At 37.9% G+C, this 20,183-nt stretch overlaps 1 protein-coding gene across 1 annotated transcript in view; it reads right to left on the bottom strand.

The window, feature by feature from the left end:
- FCHO2 (FCH and mu domain containing endocytic adaptor 2) overlaps nucleotides 1-15,867 on the bottom strand; it is a gene marked incomplete at its 5' end in the record, with an annotated part of 112,926 nt that extends 97,059 nt beyond the window's left edge. Inside the window, 3 exon segments of the mRNA XM_059919076.1 lie at nucleotides 420-511; nucleotides 15,741-15,833; nucleotides 15,835-15,867. Of these exon segments, the coding sequence (XP_059775059.1) occupies nucleotides 420-511; nucleotides 15,741-15,833; nucleotides 15,835-15,867 (218 nt within the window).
- Nucleotides 15,868-20,183: the final 4,316 nt, after the last annotated feature.

Genomic DNA, 20,183 nt, shown 5'->3' with positions numbered 1-20,183 from the left:
TAAAAATAAAAGTTATAATAATACACAATTAAACTACAAGTTCAGAAAACAGTCTTTTCAAATTATTTTAATGTTTGTTTAGTGACATATTTGTTTAGAGAAATGGTAATATCTTATCCTACAAAATTCCTCAGTTTTTCTACTGTATCACCTTGCTAGCATATTCAATGAAAAATATATAGATAATATTTTCAAGCAGTGATTTGCAAATCAGGAGTTTATCAATGCCACTGACAGTCACTATTTAGCCCTCAGTGTGTAGATGACAGAGAACCACTACTTTAAAGTATAACTATAGTGTACTTTTTAAAAGTGTAACATTACTTTTATCTAAATCCAACTAAAATTTTCTCAATTATTTATATTCTGAAATTTATCTTGATAATGAATTGTTAAATGACTTATTTAAAAATACATACCTTTCTCTTACAAAATCTGCTAGTTCTTTTGTCGATATCTGTCCATATTTCATATTATGGTAAAGGACATCAAAGCCACTATTTTTTTCCCCCTAAAATTTAAAAAGATTTTTAGTTTAACAAAGAGATCAAAATGACTTAAGAATAACTAACATGCAATTCTAATGCTCAAATGAGCTGTTTTTCCTTAATTTAACCATTGTTGCTCTAACTGTATAACTTTAAACTGTAACAAAGGAACACTGTATGCTTTGATACAGTTTACAATATATTATATACACATACACAACACACACACACTCTATAATCACTCATAAGGATATATTAATGAAATTCATCTGAAATTTTAATATAAATGCAGCATAATTTAGAAAAGATAAACAGGGACCTTTTAAAATACATTACCAAATCCCATGTCAATTCCTTTAACCTGCATTGAGGGATTCCTGATTATTTAACTCAGAGTCTGTACTTTAAAATAACTGAATCTTGACTTCTGAGTCAAGACAGAATTTACTAATCACATAAGCACTAAATACCACAAAACACTTTATAATCACTAATCTAAGTCTTTCAATAAACTTAAACAACTTGAGATGTGAGAAAAGAGATAAAATTTTAATAAAAGAGCAGTAACAGTCTATTGGCTAGTCCTCAACTAATGGGAAATTAACAGAACTAGACTACTACACAACCCTAGAAAATCCTAATGCCATTTAACCCAATATAAAGCTAAATTAGCAAGTCATAACAAAGAAAACATCAGAAATATCAATTTTATAGGTGAAATGAAAGACTCTTTATAAACTAAGCTCAACAACTCTTTTCGCAGTTAGCAGTTTTTATTTTTCTTCAGTGACAATAATGAAGAACTGAATATATTTGTTGGAAATAGAAAGCAATGCCGTAAGCAAGTGTTATGCAAACTGAAACTTAATTTTCCACAGTCCACCAAAAACAGGAAACATATTATAGGAACTTCCCGCTAAGTTGAAGTGATCCCTAATAAACCTGCCAGCTAATATAGCAAGTAATTAATCTGTTATACATACAATGAATTAAAACATCATATTTGTAATAAGATAATACAAATAATATCCCTAGCATTTTGAACATCCATTTCCATTTATCAAGAATATAAAATAAAACTATAGTCTCCTATAAATCTAAACACATCCATTTGGCTTCTACAATTTTTCATGTTTAAAATAAAGAAAAAAATCTGTGATCTAACTTTAGTTCTTTACTTTCTCTGGGTTTTTCATGCAAATTTATTCCAGTCAAAATAATATTCTCTGAAATAACCATTAACACTAGTCTATAGCAAGCAAAAATAACATCATCATGCAGATTAGTATATTTATAGACAAAATAATCAAGGGCCTGAATCCTCCAAGGGATCCATTCCATTACTTGAATATAATACAGAAACTACAAATAATTAAACTATCCACCAACTCCCATAACATAGTCATGAACCCTGAAAAAAACAAATCTGAAATCTAAAACTATAAAATCCAAAGTCTGGAGCTCTCAGTCCCCAAAGTTCTCCCCTGACAACTACCAGTTTTCATTTGCACATAATTCTAACAAGTCAGGTTACCTGGGTTCCCAATGTGTATTATGCATATTCATCATGCATATTCAAATTAGAAATGAGCTGGTACTGAAGGGCTATTCAAACAAGCACACAGACTATTAGAAGAAATAATATTTACCATCTCTCTTTTTTAAAGAAAACAAGAAAACTTGGAGATCATCTAGTAACTGGGGCAATAAGGTCCTGAGCATTTTGTTTCACTGTTACAGTACTGTAAACATTAATCAATCAAGAAAAGGTTAAAAAAAAAAAGGGGTGGGGGGGCGGAATTCCCTGGCGGTCCAGTGGTTAGGACTCCACGTTTCCACTGCAAGGGGCCCAGGCTGGATCCCTGGTTGGGGAACTAAGATCCCGCAAGCCGCGCAACCACGGCCAAAAAAAAAAGGTTAAATTACATTCAGCAACCTAGGTTCTTATTAAGAAGTTCTCAAAAAGTAAGCTCTTTATTTGGGAAGTTCAGATATGCAAATAGCATATTACTTAAAATTACCAATAGAGGAAATGAGATTTATTAATTTCTTTACCATTCAATATAACAATATTATTACAGTAACAGTAATATAATATACGTTTGGAAACAGTACTAGCTATTCCATCCCTCAGGTCTTCACTTGGAAAGAGGAGGAAAAATACCAAGGAGGATGTGAAGCTGAAAAGGTCTGCTTCAAGAGGCACTAACGACTAAACATAAACACGCTGCATGATTACAAATCCATGTGTCATTTCTTCCTATTTGGGTATTCATTCATTTACTGAGTTCTAAAAAATGTGGTAAGCCTGATTCTAGGCACTGTTTTCTTAATTTCATAAATCTATTAACACAAACATTTATTGATCATTAACTTTTTCTCTGGCATAAACTAAACAAAAATTGTAATACTTCAAATGGCTCTCTCTCTCTCCACATACATACACACACACACACACACACACACTCTCACACAAATATACATGTATCTTTAAAAAGAAAAAACTTCAAAGTCAAGTGCCAACCAAGAACCCAGGCCTATTGTAACCTTGTCAAAACCTTACTTTACAGCTTCTGATAAGAGATGACAGTGTATTAAATATACACATATCTATACATATGTGAAAAAATACAGTAGGAGACAAGAGCATTGGAGCTCAGGTCTAGACCTATTTGGCTTCAGTGTCTTCACCTGAAAAAAAACTGGAAATTCTGGGGAAATGGGGAAGACCACTCTTGAAACTGGCAATCGTAACTCATATTTCTGTCACCATTTGAGATTACCCAGTTTTTTTTAACTAAAAGTACCCCCATGTAGGTTCTATTCATTTTTTAATAGCCATCAATGTTTTTAGTCTAATTCAAAGACAAGTAAAATAACAGGAAATATTTCTGAATTACATATCCATTTTATCACCCTAGACCTTGAAGTGGATATGTTCCTATCATTTCTTTTTTAATTTAATTTTTATTTTATATTGGAGTATAGTTGATTTACAATGTTCTGTTAGTTTCAGGTGTACAGAAAAGTGGTTCAGTTATACATATACATATACCCATTCTTTTTCAGATTCTTTTCCCATATAGATTATTACAGAATACTGAGTATAGTTCCCTGTGCTACACAGTAGGTCCTGTTGATTATCTATTTTATATATAGTAATGTGTGTATGTTAATCCCAAACTCCTAATTTATCCCCCCACACACACACCTTTCCCCTTTGGTAACCACAAGTTTATCATTTTCGACTCAAAAATTTTTTTTCTTAACATATTCTGTTAACTCAAGCAAGTAGAACTTGCTTTTTCTTGGCTAACTAAAATATACAAATGTACAAGTAAGTTGACGACAGAGTTTTATTATCAAAAAGAATTACAACTAAAGATGTTTTCTGGTCTTCAATATTTTACTAAAACTGTAAATGTGCACGCCCTTTAATCCAGCAATTCCACTTTTAGAAATCTATACCACAAAAACACACATACAAAGATAAAAGTGGAAAAATAGTCACTGCAGTACTGTTTATAATTGTGAAAAAACAGAACTCAAAAACATCCATTAACATTACTGGTTAAACAAATGATAGTATATCCTACAATGAAATACATATAGTGTTTTTTAATTGCAGTAAAAAAAAATTGCAGTACATTTTAAAGTATTAATTTCTTAAATCTGCCCAGATATACATAATGTCAGTGAGAAAAAAAGCAAGTTGCCATTATTCATAAAAGCCAAAAATAATCTAATGTTGGGAACAACCTAAATGTCCCAAACTGATGAATGGAGAGACAAAATGAGGTAGACCCACACAATGGAATACAAATCAGCAATAAATAGGAACAAACACTGACACATGACTTTATGGATTAACCTCATAAAAACTTTACTAACTGAAAGAAGCCAGACACAAGAGACCATATATTGTATGATTCCATTTATACGAAATGTTCAGAATAGGCAAATCTATAGAGAAAGAAAGTGGATTAGTGGCCACCTAGAGCTGAGGGTAGAAAAGAGCATTAACTGTCAATGGGCATGAGGGATCTAATTATTGGGAGGATGATTATGTTCTAAAATTAATGATGGCTGCACCACTCAGTAAAGTTAAATTGGATAGATTTTATGAAATGTAAAATGTGCTTCAATAAATTTTGTTTTAAACCATGGTATGAAACAGTATACATAAAATTTCATTTCCATTGAAAAAATAACAGGTTGCATATATTCATACAAACAGAATCTGAAGGCATATACAGCAAACTATTAACAGCAAATTATTTCTGGAAAATGGAATAATGAGCATAGGTTAACTTTCTAATAAAAAAATAATAAACAAGTCAAGTCTTTAATACAAGAGTAACAGAGCTAAAAGCTATACTGACAAGCAGTTGTAAAATGCAATTTTCTCCCAAGTACACTACAATTGTTGATATAAAATCTTGATTATCAACGGCCAATATTTTTTCTTCTTCTGATCAAATTTTTATTCTTTTTAATAACAATTTTATTGAGATATAATTCACACACCATACAATTTGGCCATTTAAAGTGTACAATGCAAAAAATGTTAGTATATTTACAGACTTGTGCCACCATCACTGCAATCAATTTTAGAACACCAAAAAGAAATCCAAATCTGAATAGCCAGATTTTTAAGAGCAGGTGTTTACTCATCAGTGATGAGCTTATTTTCAGCTAGCATATTCATTAGCTTAATCAACATGTAAGAAATTACGTATGTCCACAAAAAAATCAGTACACTAATGTTTATAGCAGCATTATTCATAATAAAGGTGAAAACAACCTAAATGTCAATCAACTAACAAATATAGCAATGTGATATACCCATGCACTGGAATTTATTCAGCCATAAAATAAATGAAATATTCGGGTTCGAGCCTGGTCCAGGAAGATCTCACATGCCGCGGAGCAACTAAGCCCGTGCGCCACAACTACTGAGCCTGCGCTCTAGAGCCCGCGTGCCACAACTACTGAGCCCACATGCTGCAACTACTGAAGCCCACGTGCCTAGAGCCCGTGCTCCGCAGCAAGAGAAACCACCGCAATGAGAAGCCAGCGCACCACAATGAAGAGTAGCCCCTGCTCACTGGAACTAGAGAAAGCCCACGCGCAGCAACAAAGACCCAACGCAGCCAAAAATAAAATAAAATGAATAAATTTATAAAAAAGAAATGAAATACTGATACATGCTATAATATTGATGAACCTTGAAAACATTATGCTAAGAGAAAGAAGCCAGTCACAAAAGACCACATACTATATGATTCCCCTCCTATTCAAGTCCAGAATAGAGAAATCTATAGAAACAGAAAGTAGATTAGTGTATTGCTTGAGATGGGGTGAAGGTGAGACATGGGGTGATAAAAGGTATGGGATTTCTTTTTGAGGTAATGAAAATTTTTGAGGTAATTTAAAACTGACTATGATGATGGTTTGCACGTATCTGTGAACATTACCCAAACCACTAAACTATACACTTTAAAACATGAACTGTATGGTTCACAAAATATATTTCAATAAAGTTGTCAAAAAAGTTAAATAAATAATATTTTATCTTTTTTAATCAATAAATTCTAGCAGGGAAATTTTCAGTATTAACTGACAAAAACAGCTACTAACACCATTGCTGACCCAAGGACAATTACAATGAAGGTTTACACCAAGATAGGATCTTGTCTCTGCCAATCGCAATGCACTTTGTGAAGAGGTAGCATTTCCATAGAAAGTTTCCCGAATGTGACTTGAGCTAAATAAAATCTTGTTATAATCCAATATAAACAGGTGTAAAAATCTTTTTAATAATTCCTAACATGAAGTGGAAAAAAAAAAGTTTTATTATCCTTTAAAGATGGAAATCCAGAATCACACAGGTCCTTTAAGAGAACACAAACTTAGTACCTATTGTGTCCCCTAAATACTCTAACTGAAGTAAGATGACTGCAATTACCAGTTTGATGTGTATCAGTCCAGATTCCTTTTCGCATATATACAGAAATATGTTACTGCTTAATATGAAAATGAGATCATGTTATGCATATTGTTTTGCATCTAAATTATCAATTAAAGTGAAATTTAACTGAAAAGATAACTAAGTTATAAGTAAGGTCACCAAGTCACTAATAATGTACCGATTTTCTTCTGGTCTAATATAGAGTCTACGAGTGAGATATCCTTGAAATTTCAAGTTAAAAAGTTTAAGTCATCAAATCTATTTTGGTAACTCAAAACATCTTTTTCTGGTTGATCTTATAACTTTATACTTTAAAAAAATTTTAATAGACATAAAATGCAATCAAAACACAAAATATTTCCACTTGAAGAAAAAAATGCACTCCTCTATTAACAATGCTATGAAATTCCTATTTTAATGAAAATGGAACTGTTAACATATCTGGGTTTTAGAGAGCCACGGAAAGTAATAGTGTAAAAGCGCAAAACTATAAATCCCATAGATTTTAATTAAGGCTTTGAAACTTCTCCTTCAAAGAACTTTTAAGGGCAACAGTAAATCCAGCACTAAAATTAAAAACATGGATATTCTTCACTTTTGATAAGTCCGAGAACTAGAAAAATAGGCAAAAGATTAAGTGTGTACACTGTATAACCGGGCTATTCATTAAAACATTGATTTTACCTCGTTTCCTTTTTAATCAAAAAAAATTTTTTTTGGAAGGAGAAAAGAAGGGTCAGGAGGTACTATCATGTGAACAGCAATAACATGCCTAAGCTTCCTCTCAACTCTAAGCTGCCTCAAAAATAAATAAATAAATATCATCATTTCCTACCTCTCTACATTTTCCTTTTACTCTAGCTCTTACTGACATTTATTAGGTAACCTTGGACAAGTCACTGTAAAATATACCATTAATGTGTGCCTGATATAATCTCATTTTATCCTGCCTTCTCTGAAAAACATGATGAAACATTTAACTAATTCTGGAGATATTTTTTTGCTTTGAAGAATGGCCCCTCTAGTGAAGAATCTTCTAGACATTTTTGATAGGAATTCAACAAATATGCAATGACAGCCCTCCAGGTCTGTTTCTGCCTTGAAAACTGCTAGGAAGAAAGAATAAAATACATGCACACAGTTTTTCTATAGGCAAACAGGACATTCAACCACAAGTTATAATCTCTTCTAATCAATGTTCTATTTATGTATTAAAATTTTCACACAAGATCACTAAAACTATTCTTCAGAGCTCTTGTCAAGATATTGCTAAAGCAGAATACAGTGATTAAAACGTAGAATGAACATTGCTCAGCAGTCAGAACAAAAGTTACTCAAACACATCTGTCCACTGAGTGAAGGAAACAAATCTTATTACTTAAAAAAATCATTTTCTCACCCCTCAAATACTCCTCCCTAATCTTTTAAATTACAACTCAGCTCTTCCAATTAGTTAAACCCTTCAAGCCATCTAAAAAGATACCATATAGACACAACAAAAATAGCAGAAGCAAATAGTTTTGAGCTAATGTTTTCTTTTATCTTGCAAATTTTCTGTAATATTCTGTAAATAAATGTAGTTTTCATTACTTTCAAAATGAAAAATAAAATAAAACAACAATTTCAGCTTTCTCAAAAACTTTTCAATCTATGCTTGGAAAGACACACAAGGCTACCTTCTTAATCTGACATTCTGTTCACATTAATACTTAAATCTCCAGTCCTCATAATTCATAAATGGAAAAAACAAAACTGTAAGTAACCTAAATGTCCAAAAGGGGAATGCTATAAAAAAATTACATCTTATCCATTCCATGAAACCTATACTGAAAATATTTTCAAAGAATCCTTAATCACATGAGAAAAATGCTTTGATGTTAATATCATTTGAAATTACCAAGATACAGAACCATATAGTAGAACCTGTTTTGAATTTTACATTTCCAAAGAAAATCTTAGAGGACAGAGTGAAAGGCTTTAGATAATTTTTATTTTCTTATGTGTTTTAACTATCACATTAAAAAGTTATAAATAAAAAAGAAAAACATCTTCACTGGCTGTTATTTCAACCAACTAAAAACTAACACTTCTTATTTAAGGTCCCAGCACCACCAATTTGCTTTACTTACATTGTACCTTCCTATCTTTTCCCTAAAGTCAAGCAAACATGCTTGTCATATCTTCCATAATTTTACTCCTGCAATTCCACTAAGGAGCATGGGCATGACGGAAATGAGGGAATTGTGTACCTCAACTTCATCACACAGTTCACTAATCACTTCCCAATTTAATCCTCTCTGCCTCTGGCCATTCCAGCAACATTCTCTAGTCTCTTTATCAACAGATAGACAGCTGACCCTTGAGCAACATAGGTTTGAACTGCGCAGGTCCACTTACACGTGGATTTTTTTCAACAGTAAATACTACAGTACTACTTGAATCCGCGGATGTGGAATCGCGGTTATGGGGGAACCATGGATAGGAAGGGCCAACTATAATAACTATAAGTTATACTCTGATCTTCAACTGCACAGGGGTCGGCACCCCTAACCCTCACATTGTTCAAGGGTCAACTGTAATTACAGGTCTCCATTACTGTTTTGCTTTTGTTTTCCCTAACATCTGACCAATTTTTGCTTATCTCTCTGAACCAGATTCCTACTAAAATTCTTCCAATTCAAATATCTTTTCATTCTTCCACACTAGATAAATTGAAAGCCAAGCCTTTATTCCTTTTTCCGTATGTCTCCATGCCATTGTATTTGTATACAAACTTCTTAGGGTGCTTCTGTTAATTGTTTGAGAATTATAAAATCAGGATGGATAATCTCAGGATATCCCATGACTCAAAAAATTACTTCCAAAATATGTGTGTGTGTGTGTATAAAATATGTATTTCCAAAGGGCTTATGGTAATCAAAAGTGCAGGATGACACAAAGCATACTCTTCTCCCATGCCTTTGCCAAAATAATTTAAGTAGTTCTGAAAGGATTAGAACCTTTAGGATTTAGTCTGTAGGGCTGGAAAAGAACCCAGACAGCAAATTTTTATCACTCCATATCAATCCTCTAAAATCCTTCCCCTAAATTAAACTTATGCACACTAAATCAGCATCAATTTCTTAATTTCAATGATTAAGGCAAAAACAAACAAACAAAAACACCCTTCCACCGCCCCCCCACCAAAAAACACCTAACGGCCTGACAATAATATTTAGTTCCATCTAAAATACTATAATTTTGGGGGCTTCCCTGGTGGCGCAGTGGTTGAGAGTCTGCCTGCTAATGCAGGGGACACGGGTTCGAGCCCTGGTCTGGGAGGATCCCACATGCCACGGAGCAACTGGGCCCGTGAGCCACAACTGCTGAGCCTGCGCGTCTGGAGCCTGTGCCCCGCAACGGGAGGGGCCGCGATAGTGAAAGGCCCGCGCACCGCGATGAAGAGCGGCCTCCGCACCGCGATGAAGAGTGGCCCCCACTTGCCGCAACTAGAGAAAGCCCTCACACGAAAACTAAGAGACCCAACACAGCCATAAATAAATAAATAAATAAATAAATAAAGTATTAAAAAAAAAAAAAAAAGGCTCACAGGTTAAAATTTAAAAAAAAAAAAAAAAAAAAAAAAAAAAAAAAATACTATAATTTTGGGCTTCCCTGATGGCGCAGTGGTTAAGAATCCACCTGTCAATGCAGGGGACACAGGTTCGAGCCCTGGTCTGGGAAGATCCCACATGCCACTGAGCAACTAAGCCCGTGCGCCACAACTACTGAGCCTGCGCTCTAGAGCCCGCGAGCCACAACTACTGAGCCCGAGTGCCACAACTACTGAGCCCACGAGCCCACGCGCCTAGAGCCCGTGCTCTGCAACAAGAGAAGCCGCCACAATGAGAAGCCCGCGCACCGCAACGAAGAGTAGCCCCCGCTCGCCACAACTAGAGAAAGCCCGCGCACAGCAACGAAGACCCAACGCAGCCAAAAATAAAATTTTAAAATAATAAAAATAAATTAAATAAAATACTATAGTTTTATAATATCTACCTGTCAAGTCTATTTGAACCAAGTTAGATGAATCTGTAGTTTGAATTTTCATAGTTTGTTGCAGTTGAAAATAGTTTGGGCATGGCTAACTGGCTAACAGTTATACAGTAACACATTTTAACATGTATGTTATTTGCTTGTATATACAGAGGTTAGTTCTGGAAAGCTACATAAGAAATTGGTAACAGTGATTACCTTTTGAGAGATCTTGGTGGGTGGATAAAAGGAAGATTTTATACTACATTCCCTTTTGTACCTTTTAAATACTAAACCATGTAAATTTTGCAAATTGGTTAATTACTCTATATATGTAAACATACAAACCTACACACTTTAAAAATTCTAGTATATCATCTGATGGGATCAGATCCTAAGCAGGTACCCCAAACTACAATATTTGGAAATTTCAAGTAATAAAAAGTCTATATTCTGAGTTTCTATGGTCGCCTCAACTAATTTTCTAAAGATGTGTATTTTAAAATTTTTATATGGATAAAAAACCCCAAAGAATATTTGTGTGTGGGGGGGGGGGGCTGTTAGTCTCTCATGTAGGATACTAAATTTCAACTAAATAACCAAGCAAAAATATAATAATGTTTTGCATTCCAAAGTCCTATTAATAGCAACTCCAGATTTTTAAAAACATTTTAATCCTCCCAGTTTATCCATGTAATGACAGATCAAATTTTGGATATACAGTATTATGCCTCTTATATAAGGGACTTGGGCATCATGTAGATTTTGGTATTGGTCCTGGAACCAATCTCCCAAGGATACCAAGAGGTTACTTTATTTAAAAGTAAAGCATGACAATACCAGTGAAATCAATAGATAAATGGTATGAGGCTTCTGTACTGGTTAATCAGAAAAAGAAATTTAAAAAGAAAAAAGAAATAAGGAAAAACTTCAGAACAAAAATACCTAAGGTAATTGTTATTCATTCATTCTTGATGTGCTGAATGGAGATCTTTGGAAAAAGTCACCTAACTAAAAATGTCACTTCATTACAATGTGATGTATGCTAAAGAATACTTGGTGTCTTTGGGGGAATACTTTATATCTTATATAGATTGGGATTACTATGTAAAATGAAGTTTATAAGGTATTTAAATCAGGTATGCTGTGCTCACTTGTTTTTTCCCCTTAAGTAATTATCGCTATGAAATCCATTCCTTAAAAAAAACTTTTTAACTCTTGAATTAAATAATTTGGACTTATATAAAAATATATAAAGCCATTTTAATCACTATACTGTAAGGCTGACATATATATTCAAGAGTATTATAAACTAGTACTTGACTCTTTGAGAAAGAAGCAGCAGATGGAGAAACTTCTTCAGTGCAATATTTGTCAATACCTTTTTGAAGTTAAATAATCTTTTGAAGGACTAACTGTTTTTTATATATTAAAGGTAACAGTGTGGATTTCTGTTATCGACATTTTTTTTTGCTGTCCAATTTTAATAGAAAGAAAAACATTTTCAACTTGATTATCTTTTTGACACTAATTTGTGGCAAAAACTGACTTATCAGCAACAAAACACCTGCTGTGTAGGAAGTTCGGGATATTTTTTTTCTTCAAAGTATAGTATTAGGTAAAGGAATTTGTAATGCAGCATATAGTTTTACTTTAAGAAAAACTACAAAGAAACAGGCAGCATGTGCTGCTTTCAAAAGAACTTGAAGAGAGTTTGAATGATTCAAATTTTCCTCTAACAAAATGCCACAACAAAAAGATCTGTCTTTTTATACGTAGGGAAAAAAACAATTAACAGCTTGTTTGGTTAGAAACCTAAAACTTTAAAGGTTCCCATTAACTCACTTTGACAAGTTTTATTTTGTTTTGACATTAGGGGAGAAAAGTGAAATTAATATTACAAATTCTCTATTTTAAGAAATTTTTTATAAATGATTCAGAAATAGGTAAAATTTTAAGTTGTCTTAAAGAGACATCTAAAAAAAAAAAAAAAAAAGAGACATCTAACAAATTCTGAGAAGTTATTTAGTTTCCAGAGTTTCCTAATTCATTTAGCCCTCCTTTGGAGCTTTTTAAGGTCCAATTTAGAGCTTTCACCCCCAACCAGGAAGTAAAATAAAAGTCAGTATATTTTAACTATTTGTACTCAATATTGGAAGTGAAGGCAAACACTAAAACACAAACTAGACTTGGGATTCTCTCTAGATTTCAGATAACCAAATTTATTTCCATGCCTCTACTAAGAGGGAAAACAAGGGGCACACAAAAACCTGCAAAAAATGTTCATAAAGCATTATTCATAAAATAGCCAAAACGTCAAAAAAGGCTATGTTCAAAACTCAATGAACACAAAACAAAGATAACCTTAAAATGTTAATGTGCAATTTTGAATTAAGTTAGCAAACTTCAAAAACACATTCATGCATCCAAAAATACAAAACAGGACTTCCCTGGTGGTGCAGTGGTTAAGAATCCACCTGCCAATGCAGGCAACACGGGTTCAAGCCCTGGTCCTGGAAGATCTCACATGCCGCGGAGCAACTAAGCCCGTGTGCCACAACTACTGAGCCTGCACTCTAGAGCCTGCGAGCCACAATTACGGAGCCCACGTGCCGCAACTACTGAAGCCTAGAGCCTGCACACTGCAACAAAGAGTAGCCCCCACTCACTGCAACTAGAGAAAGCCCGTGTGCAGCAACTAAGACCCAACGCAGCCATAAATTAATTAATTAAAAAAAAATACAAAACATTCTAACAACACCAAATTTTAAGTAATCCTTATAGAAGTTTTACAAATTGCCATTGTAAAACCTGAAGTCTAAAATCAATAGGCTAAATCTAAAATTCATATAGAAAATCAAGGGACCCAGGAGAGCCAAAATAATCTTGAAAAAGAAGAACAAAGTTGGAGCACTTGCACCTCCCCATTCCAAACTTACTACAAAGCTACAGTAATCAAAACAGTGTGGTATTAGCATAAGGATAGATGATGGGATACCAATGAAAATCCAGAAATAAACTCATACGTCTATCGTCAACTAATTTTTGAAAAGAGTGCCAAGACTATCCAATGGAAAAAGAAGAGCCTTTTCAACAAATAGTGCTGGGACAACTAGACCCACATGCAAAAAATGAAGCTGTACCTCTTCCAGCACCGTACACAAAAATTAACTTCAAATGGATCATAAGCCTAAATGTAAGAACGAAAACTACATACAAAATCCATAGAAATAACATAGAAATAAACCTTTGTGATCCTGGGTTAGGAAAGACTTCTTAGATATGACAACAAAAGCATACGTGGTAACAGAAAAATTAGACAAATTGGACTTCATCAAAATTAAAAACTTCTGTGCTTCAAAGAACACCATCAAAAGAGTGAAAAAGACAACCCACAGAATGGGAGAAAATACTTACAAAATCATGTATTGTAAATCAAAACCACAACGAGATATTACTTCACACCCAACTGCTACAATAAAAAAGATAACAACAAGTGTTGTCCAGCACATGGAAAAACTGGAAACCTCAGACATTGCCAGTGGGATTGTAATATGGTGCAACCACTTTGGAAAATGTTTGGCCGTTCCTCAAAACGTTCAACAGAGAGTTACCATATGACCCAGCAATTCCATTCCCAGAAGAAATTAAGACATATAGCCACATAAAAACTTGTACAGAAATGTTCATAGCATTATTCATAATAGCCAAAATGCACAACCAACCAAATGTCTACCACTGATGTATGGATAAATACAATGTGAGATAGATAGACAGATATAGAGAGAGACACACACACACACCCACACAATGCAATGGAACACTATTTGGCCATAAAGTGGAATTAAGTACTGCATGCTACACCCTGGATGAACCTTGGAAACATGCTAAGTGAAAGAAGCCAGTCACAAAGGACCACATGTATGAACCCATCTATATGATTATGTCCAGAACAGACAAATCTACATAGGCAGAAATCTATACATTAGTTGCCTAGGACTGAGGCAAAAAGGAAATGTAGAGTGACTGCTAATGAACACTGGTATTCTTCCTGAGATGATGAAATTGTTCTAAGAGCGTGGTGACATTTGCACAATTCTATGAACATACGAAAAATCCTTGAATTGTTAACTTAAATGGGTGTATTATTCGGCAGGTGAATTGTACCTCAATAAATCTGTTTAAAAAAGAAAAAAAAAACACCCTAACGTCTAGTATTTATGTCAATTGTGGAAAACAAGGAACATTCAAGACAAATAATTATGAACTGGTTTCATTACTAAGCAAGACCATGCTTGAAACACTCAGAAATTAAGAACTTAAGACATACCTTATTCACTGAAAGAGTACCACTTTAAATATCTCTACGTCTTAACTAAAATGGAATTGTGGCACTCGCAACTGTCAAGCCATAAAATGGGATTCCTGAGATACCTGAGTACACATATTACTTTCCTGTACATGGCTGAACTGTGCTTCCCATTACAGCAAACAATAACTGCAGAAAAACACTCCACAGGGAGACTGGGAACTCATTCTCAGAAAACCACCTAACGCTAATACTGAGTTAAAAGGAGGGTATGGAAAGAATGAGGAAGGGGAAGGAGTACGGGGAACAGGGAGACGTATCGGCGCATTTAAGCCCAAGGAATCCAGTTCCATTAAATTCAACTTTTATACGCTTTGTGAACAGGCCCAGAGGCAAAGTCCTGGGCGCAGACCAACGAGCCGAGCTGCGAGGCCGAGAGGAAGTGCTGATCCAGCCCAAGCCCGCACGGGAATTCGTGGGGAAATGGTGGGGGGCCAAAGGGCTAAGATGGGGGCCTGCGGAGCGGGAATGAGGGGAGCCCCTCCGCCCGGCTCCAGCCCGCACTCGCCGGCAGCGCGCAGCTGGGGGCGGCCGCGCCGCGGGCCCGTCGTCCGCGTCCGAGCCGCGGAGCGCGCCGGGCGCCCGGAGTCTCCGGCGGGGCCGGGTGCCGTCTCCCGCCCCATCCGGCGCTTTGTCCCAGCTCGGGCGGCGGGCGGCCCCTCGGCGTCCCCACCGCGGGCTGAGGGGCAGCGCTGACAGCCCCCGCCCCCCGCAAGGGCGGCAAGCCAGCAAATCGCCCGACGGGTTTCATCCAGGCGGGACGCAGCAGGCGGCGGTCGGAGGACGCCGGCCCTGCCCGCGGAGCCGCCGCCGCCGCCCGAAGCGCACGCAGGCCGAGGTCAGGCGCAGAAACCCTCGGACTCCGAAACCCACACAATGTCCAACATCCTTCTCTTACCCAAAAATTCTCAACGAAATGCGCCATGACCATCGTGCCGCCGCCGCGCTGGGTTCCGCGTCCGCGCCCTCCCGCCGCTCCGTAAACACTGGCCCGGCCCCCACGGCGCCCCCGCCTTTCGCCGCCGCGGCTACCGCCGCCGCCGCCGCCGCCGCCGCCGCCGCCGCCGCCGCCGCCGCCGCCGCCGCCGCCGCCGCCGCCGCCGCCTTCTTCCCGGAGGCCGGCCCGCACCCTCCAGGACGCATGCGCCACCTAGCGGCCGCTGCTGCGGAGCGAACACTCAAACGCCTAGGCTGGGTTGCGCATGCGCCCCGCGCCTCATTGCTGGGTCTTAATCCGCTCCCTCCCGCCCCAGCGCGGGCACGTCCGAGAAAGAGCATTTTCTTGGGAACGGTGGAGAACCCGGTACCGGAGCAGTCACCCGGGAGACTGTTCGCACCCTTCGCGTGTGCGATGGGTACTGGCTCAGGGACGGAGCGAAGAGAGGGGCCGGCCAGGAACAGTGGAACCCACAGCCAGGCTGCCCTCTCTCTTCCTCCTCGCAAGACTCGCTTCCTGAGCTTTCGAGTATCTCGAAGGTTCCCAAGTCGGTGCAAGCTGGAATGGGGGAAACTTGGCCTCTAGCCAACAGGAGAAGACGCTGAGAAATGGTCAACAGGGTGCCTTTTCTTGATAGGGAATTAAGAACCAAAACAAAACTTAACGAGGCCGGAAAAGGAGGAAACGCCCTGTCGCCTGAGAGCCCCGGGAGCTGCGCGAGACCCAGGCACCAAGTCCTCGGCCGAGGCCGCTGACCTCTAGCACGCCCGGAGCAAACCAGCCGGGACTGCCGACAGCAGGAACGTGACCCGAAACCAACGAATTTCCCTAACTCAGCCAGTTTTGTCTTTTTTTTTTTTTTTTAAAGTCTCTTGCAGGACTTGTTCATATAAAGCCATGGTTCTCCTAGCAACTTGTACATTTTGGAAAAAGAAACAAGTTCAAACACGCCTCGGCATAACAGAGACACTAAATCCCCTTCCCACGCCTTACTTTCCAGAGGTTAAGGGGCAAAAATTAAACCAGATCAATTAGGTCCAAAATATGCAGTTCTTGAAGCCAAGCCCGACAAATAGATTTAGTGTAGCTTTAACTGTCCATGCACATCACACCTCCTCGGGTCTTGTGACTTCAAACATGGTGAACACTATACCACTGTTTCTTCATGGCAGATTATTTCCATCCTCAAAAGTTAAAACCAGACAGTGCCTTTCACATGGATGAAGCCGTAAAGTGTTTAATAGGAATCATTGGATAATGGTATTGTGATTATATCTTTTTAAGAATATCTTTTAGGAATATATAGGCTGTAATAATACGACATCTAGGATTTGCTTTAAAATGAGTCATTGAGGGAGGAGGAATGGGTAGGGGTAAAAATGAAACAAGATTGACCATGAGCTGGTCATTCTAGGAGCTAGGCAATGGAAAGGTGGTTCACAGTATTACCCTCTTTTTGGTATATGTCTGCTTTTTCCTTTCTTTAAAAAGTCTTCATAATGCTATCATTTACACTAGTTTTTGGGAAAGTCAAACTTAGAAATTTGCTACAATTGTCTAAGCCATTAGTCTAGCATTGTCTTTTGGTTTTTTTTTTTTCAATTTATTTTTGGCTGCGTTGGGTCTTCGTTGCTGCGTGTGGGCTTTCTCTAGTTGTGGTGAGCGGGGGCTACTCTTCCTTGCGGTGCGCAGACTTCTAGTGGTGGCTTCTCTTGTTGCAGAGCACGGGCTCTAGGCGCGCTGGCTTCAGTAGTTGTGGCACGTGGGCTCAGTAGTTGTGGCGCACGGGCTTAGTTGCTCAGCAGCATGTGGGATCTTCCCCGACCAGAGCTCGAACCCGTGTCCCCTGCATTGGCAGGCTGATTCTTAACCACTGCGCCACCAGGGAAGCCCCAGCACTATCTTTCTTGATGCTGAAGAAATTCTAAGAAAGATACAGCCATCTAGATCACCCGGCCGATGAGCTTGGCATTAAATTCCCAGCATCACTAAGCACTACTGCAGTTAGACCTGGGCAGGAGAGGCCCCTATCCTGCACCCCATGCTTTAAAGGACCTTACAGATCACAAATACACACATTAATTTATTAAAAAACTCATGAGTGCCTCTGCTACAGATGCTGAACACTTGACGCATAATTATCAATACCCTCTCCCCTGACCAACACTATTCAGGCTCCTAGGAAACATTTATCTCTTGCCTATATCTTCAAAACAAAAGGTGGAACCCCAAATGCAGTGAAAATTTGTGGCTGCTATAGCTGTCCATATCAGAAATAGACTGCTTTGGAGTTCAGGCAGAATCTGAGCAGCAGAAGTGCTTAGATAAGAGAGAAGACAAATTAGTTAACTTATGAAGACTTCCTCTCAGCTTGAGTGCAATAAATTCTTGCGTAACAAAGTATTTTTTTTTTTGCATAAGAAAGTAGTGTCTAGCAGAGATTTTCCTTGTTTTAGTGTTCCAATTTGTGGTTCCAACACTGAAAGTTTTGCACAGTATTCAAATAGTTGCACAAGGTACACTGACTTCCATTTCGTACTCTTACCTCTGGTCCCATAAATATTAGACGCAGGCCTGCCATGAAGATAAATCTTCTGTATATTTCGGGTATTTACAAGGTTCGTCAGGGTCAAAACACCATATGCTGTAATTGCCTGGTATTTAAATTGTGGGACTTCATAGTAGTGATTAAGGTGTCTAATCTTCAGACAAAATGGTGTAGTAGAAGAATGGGGATGGTATTAGCCACATTCTGACCTCTCAAGTGAGGTTTCCAAGGATGCAGAGTGTAGATAAGGCCCTAAGCCAGTAGCCTCATTCATATGCCTTAAAGTATTTGTGCCCCAGACGCTTAGGCCTTGCTTATCCAAACACATTCTGAAATTATTGAAAACGTACATAGATAACAACAGTATTCCACTCACTCACTGTCTATAATACCTAGCACTTAATAGTCACTCAGTAACTGTTCAGTGCAAGAATGGATGAATGATTGAGCCTATCAGAATGTCAGGGTGGATGGACTTTGGCTATTCAATAATTCCACTCTTCTCTTAATAACTCATATTTTTAATTGGTGCTAGATCTTATTAAAATGTCATTATTTAAGTACTTGATTTAATTTTCTCAAATTAAATATTTTCAGAAGAATTGGGGGGGCTTGGGTATACTTCTTAAAGGATAAGCTACCGTTTGTAATAAAAATAAAATAAAATTGAAATAATAATATTCAAGATTGGCTCTTGCAGGAGATCATCTGTTGGGAAGGGGCCCCTAAACAATTTGGCCTTCAAGTTTTGGGTGACCCACACCTCCAAAGTCATCTTCCTCTTAGGAGCCCTCTCTAATTATACCTGCTATCCATATGCTGGCTTCCAGGGGATACTCCTGGTCCCCATTAAACTCTGGCTCAAGCAGTTATGTTATAGCCCCGTTAAAAAGAAACAACAGGCCCAAAATGGAGTCATGGTGCATTTTGTTGAGAATTTTGAGGTAACAGCAGGATTTTGGAAATTATGTGAGTTTTGGAGTCCAAGGGTTTCTGTGCTTGACCTCAGCCTGCGTGGGCTTTGGGCAGTGGTGGCCTCGACTTGCAGGCTCACAGCCCTTGTGGGGGGTTGGGGGCTCTCAGTATGGGGCTCCTTTGCTAGTTTAATCCTTTTCCCCAGTCCAAAGATCCATGAGAATTGTTGTTGGTTACCAGCTGGGATCATACTGAGTTGTTTTAAAAACTGGACTGGGTCCAGTAAAAGCTACTGCTAATGGGGATCTTGGAAGCCAGAAAACCTAAAAAATTGGTGGGTATGGGTTGAACATTTAAAAACTGTTACAGTACTTGCCACCTCAAGAAGACTTCCATGATAGGATAAGTTGGTTATGGAATAGGTTGCTTTGATGCTAAGTCTCCCACCAGCCTCAAGGAAATTTCTGTGCAACAAGTTACACTGTGAAACACCCCACAATTTCCAACGACAGGCATGTTTCTCTTAGGTATAGTTTGGCTCCACAAAACTCAAAGGCCTAGTTAAAAGAAATGGCATCATCTATACCCAGAATGTGTTACCAAACCAGGCTTACTTGCCCGACTTGTAGCAAGCCAAATGCTGAGATGCCAAGGTTTGTAGCAGAGAAAGAGTTTATTCAAAAGGCAGCCAAGAGAAAAGATAGGAGAACAAGTCTCAGATCCACCTCCCTGAAGGCAAGGGGCTTGAGATATTGATGGGATAAAGAAGCAAGGTGGTTTTAGGTGTGGGGAAAGGAGATTGGAGGTAGGGAAAATGTGAGGTAACAAGCATTCTGGGCAGGTGTATCTGCGTTACATGCTTCTTCATGGGACACATACTCAAAAATGGACATGCTTAGCCTGATTTGAGGGTGGACTTTTCAGCCCTCTGACATCAAAAG

The sequence above is a fragment of the Balaenoptera ricei genome, chromosome 3, assembly GCF_028023285.1.
Source record: "Balaenoptera ricei isolate mBalRic1 chromosome 3, mBalRic1.hap2, whole genome shotgun sequence".
NCBI classification, from domain to species: domain Eukaryota; kingdom Metazoa; phylum Chordata; class Mammalia; order Artiodactyla; family Balaenopteridae; genus Balaenoptera; species Balaenoptera ricei.
The sequence above is the reverse complement of the archived record's forward strand: the minus strand, read 5'-3'. Positions and strand labels throughout refer to the sequence as shown.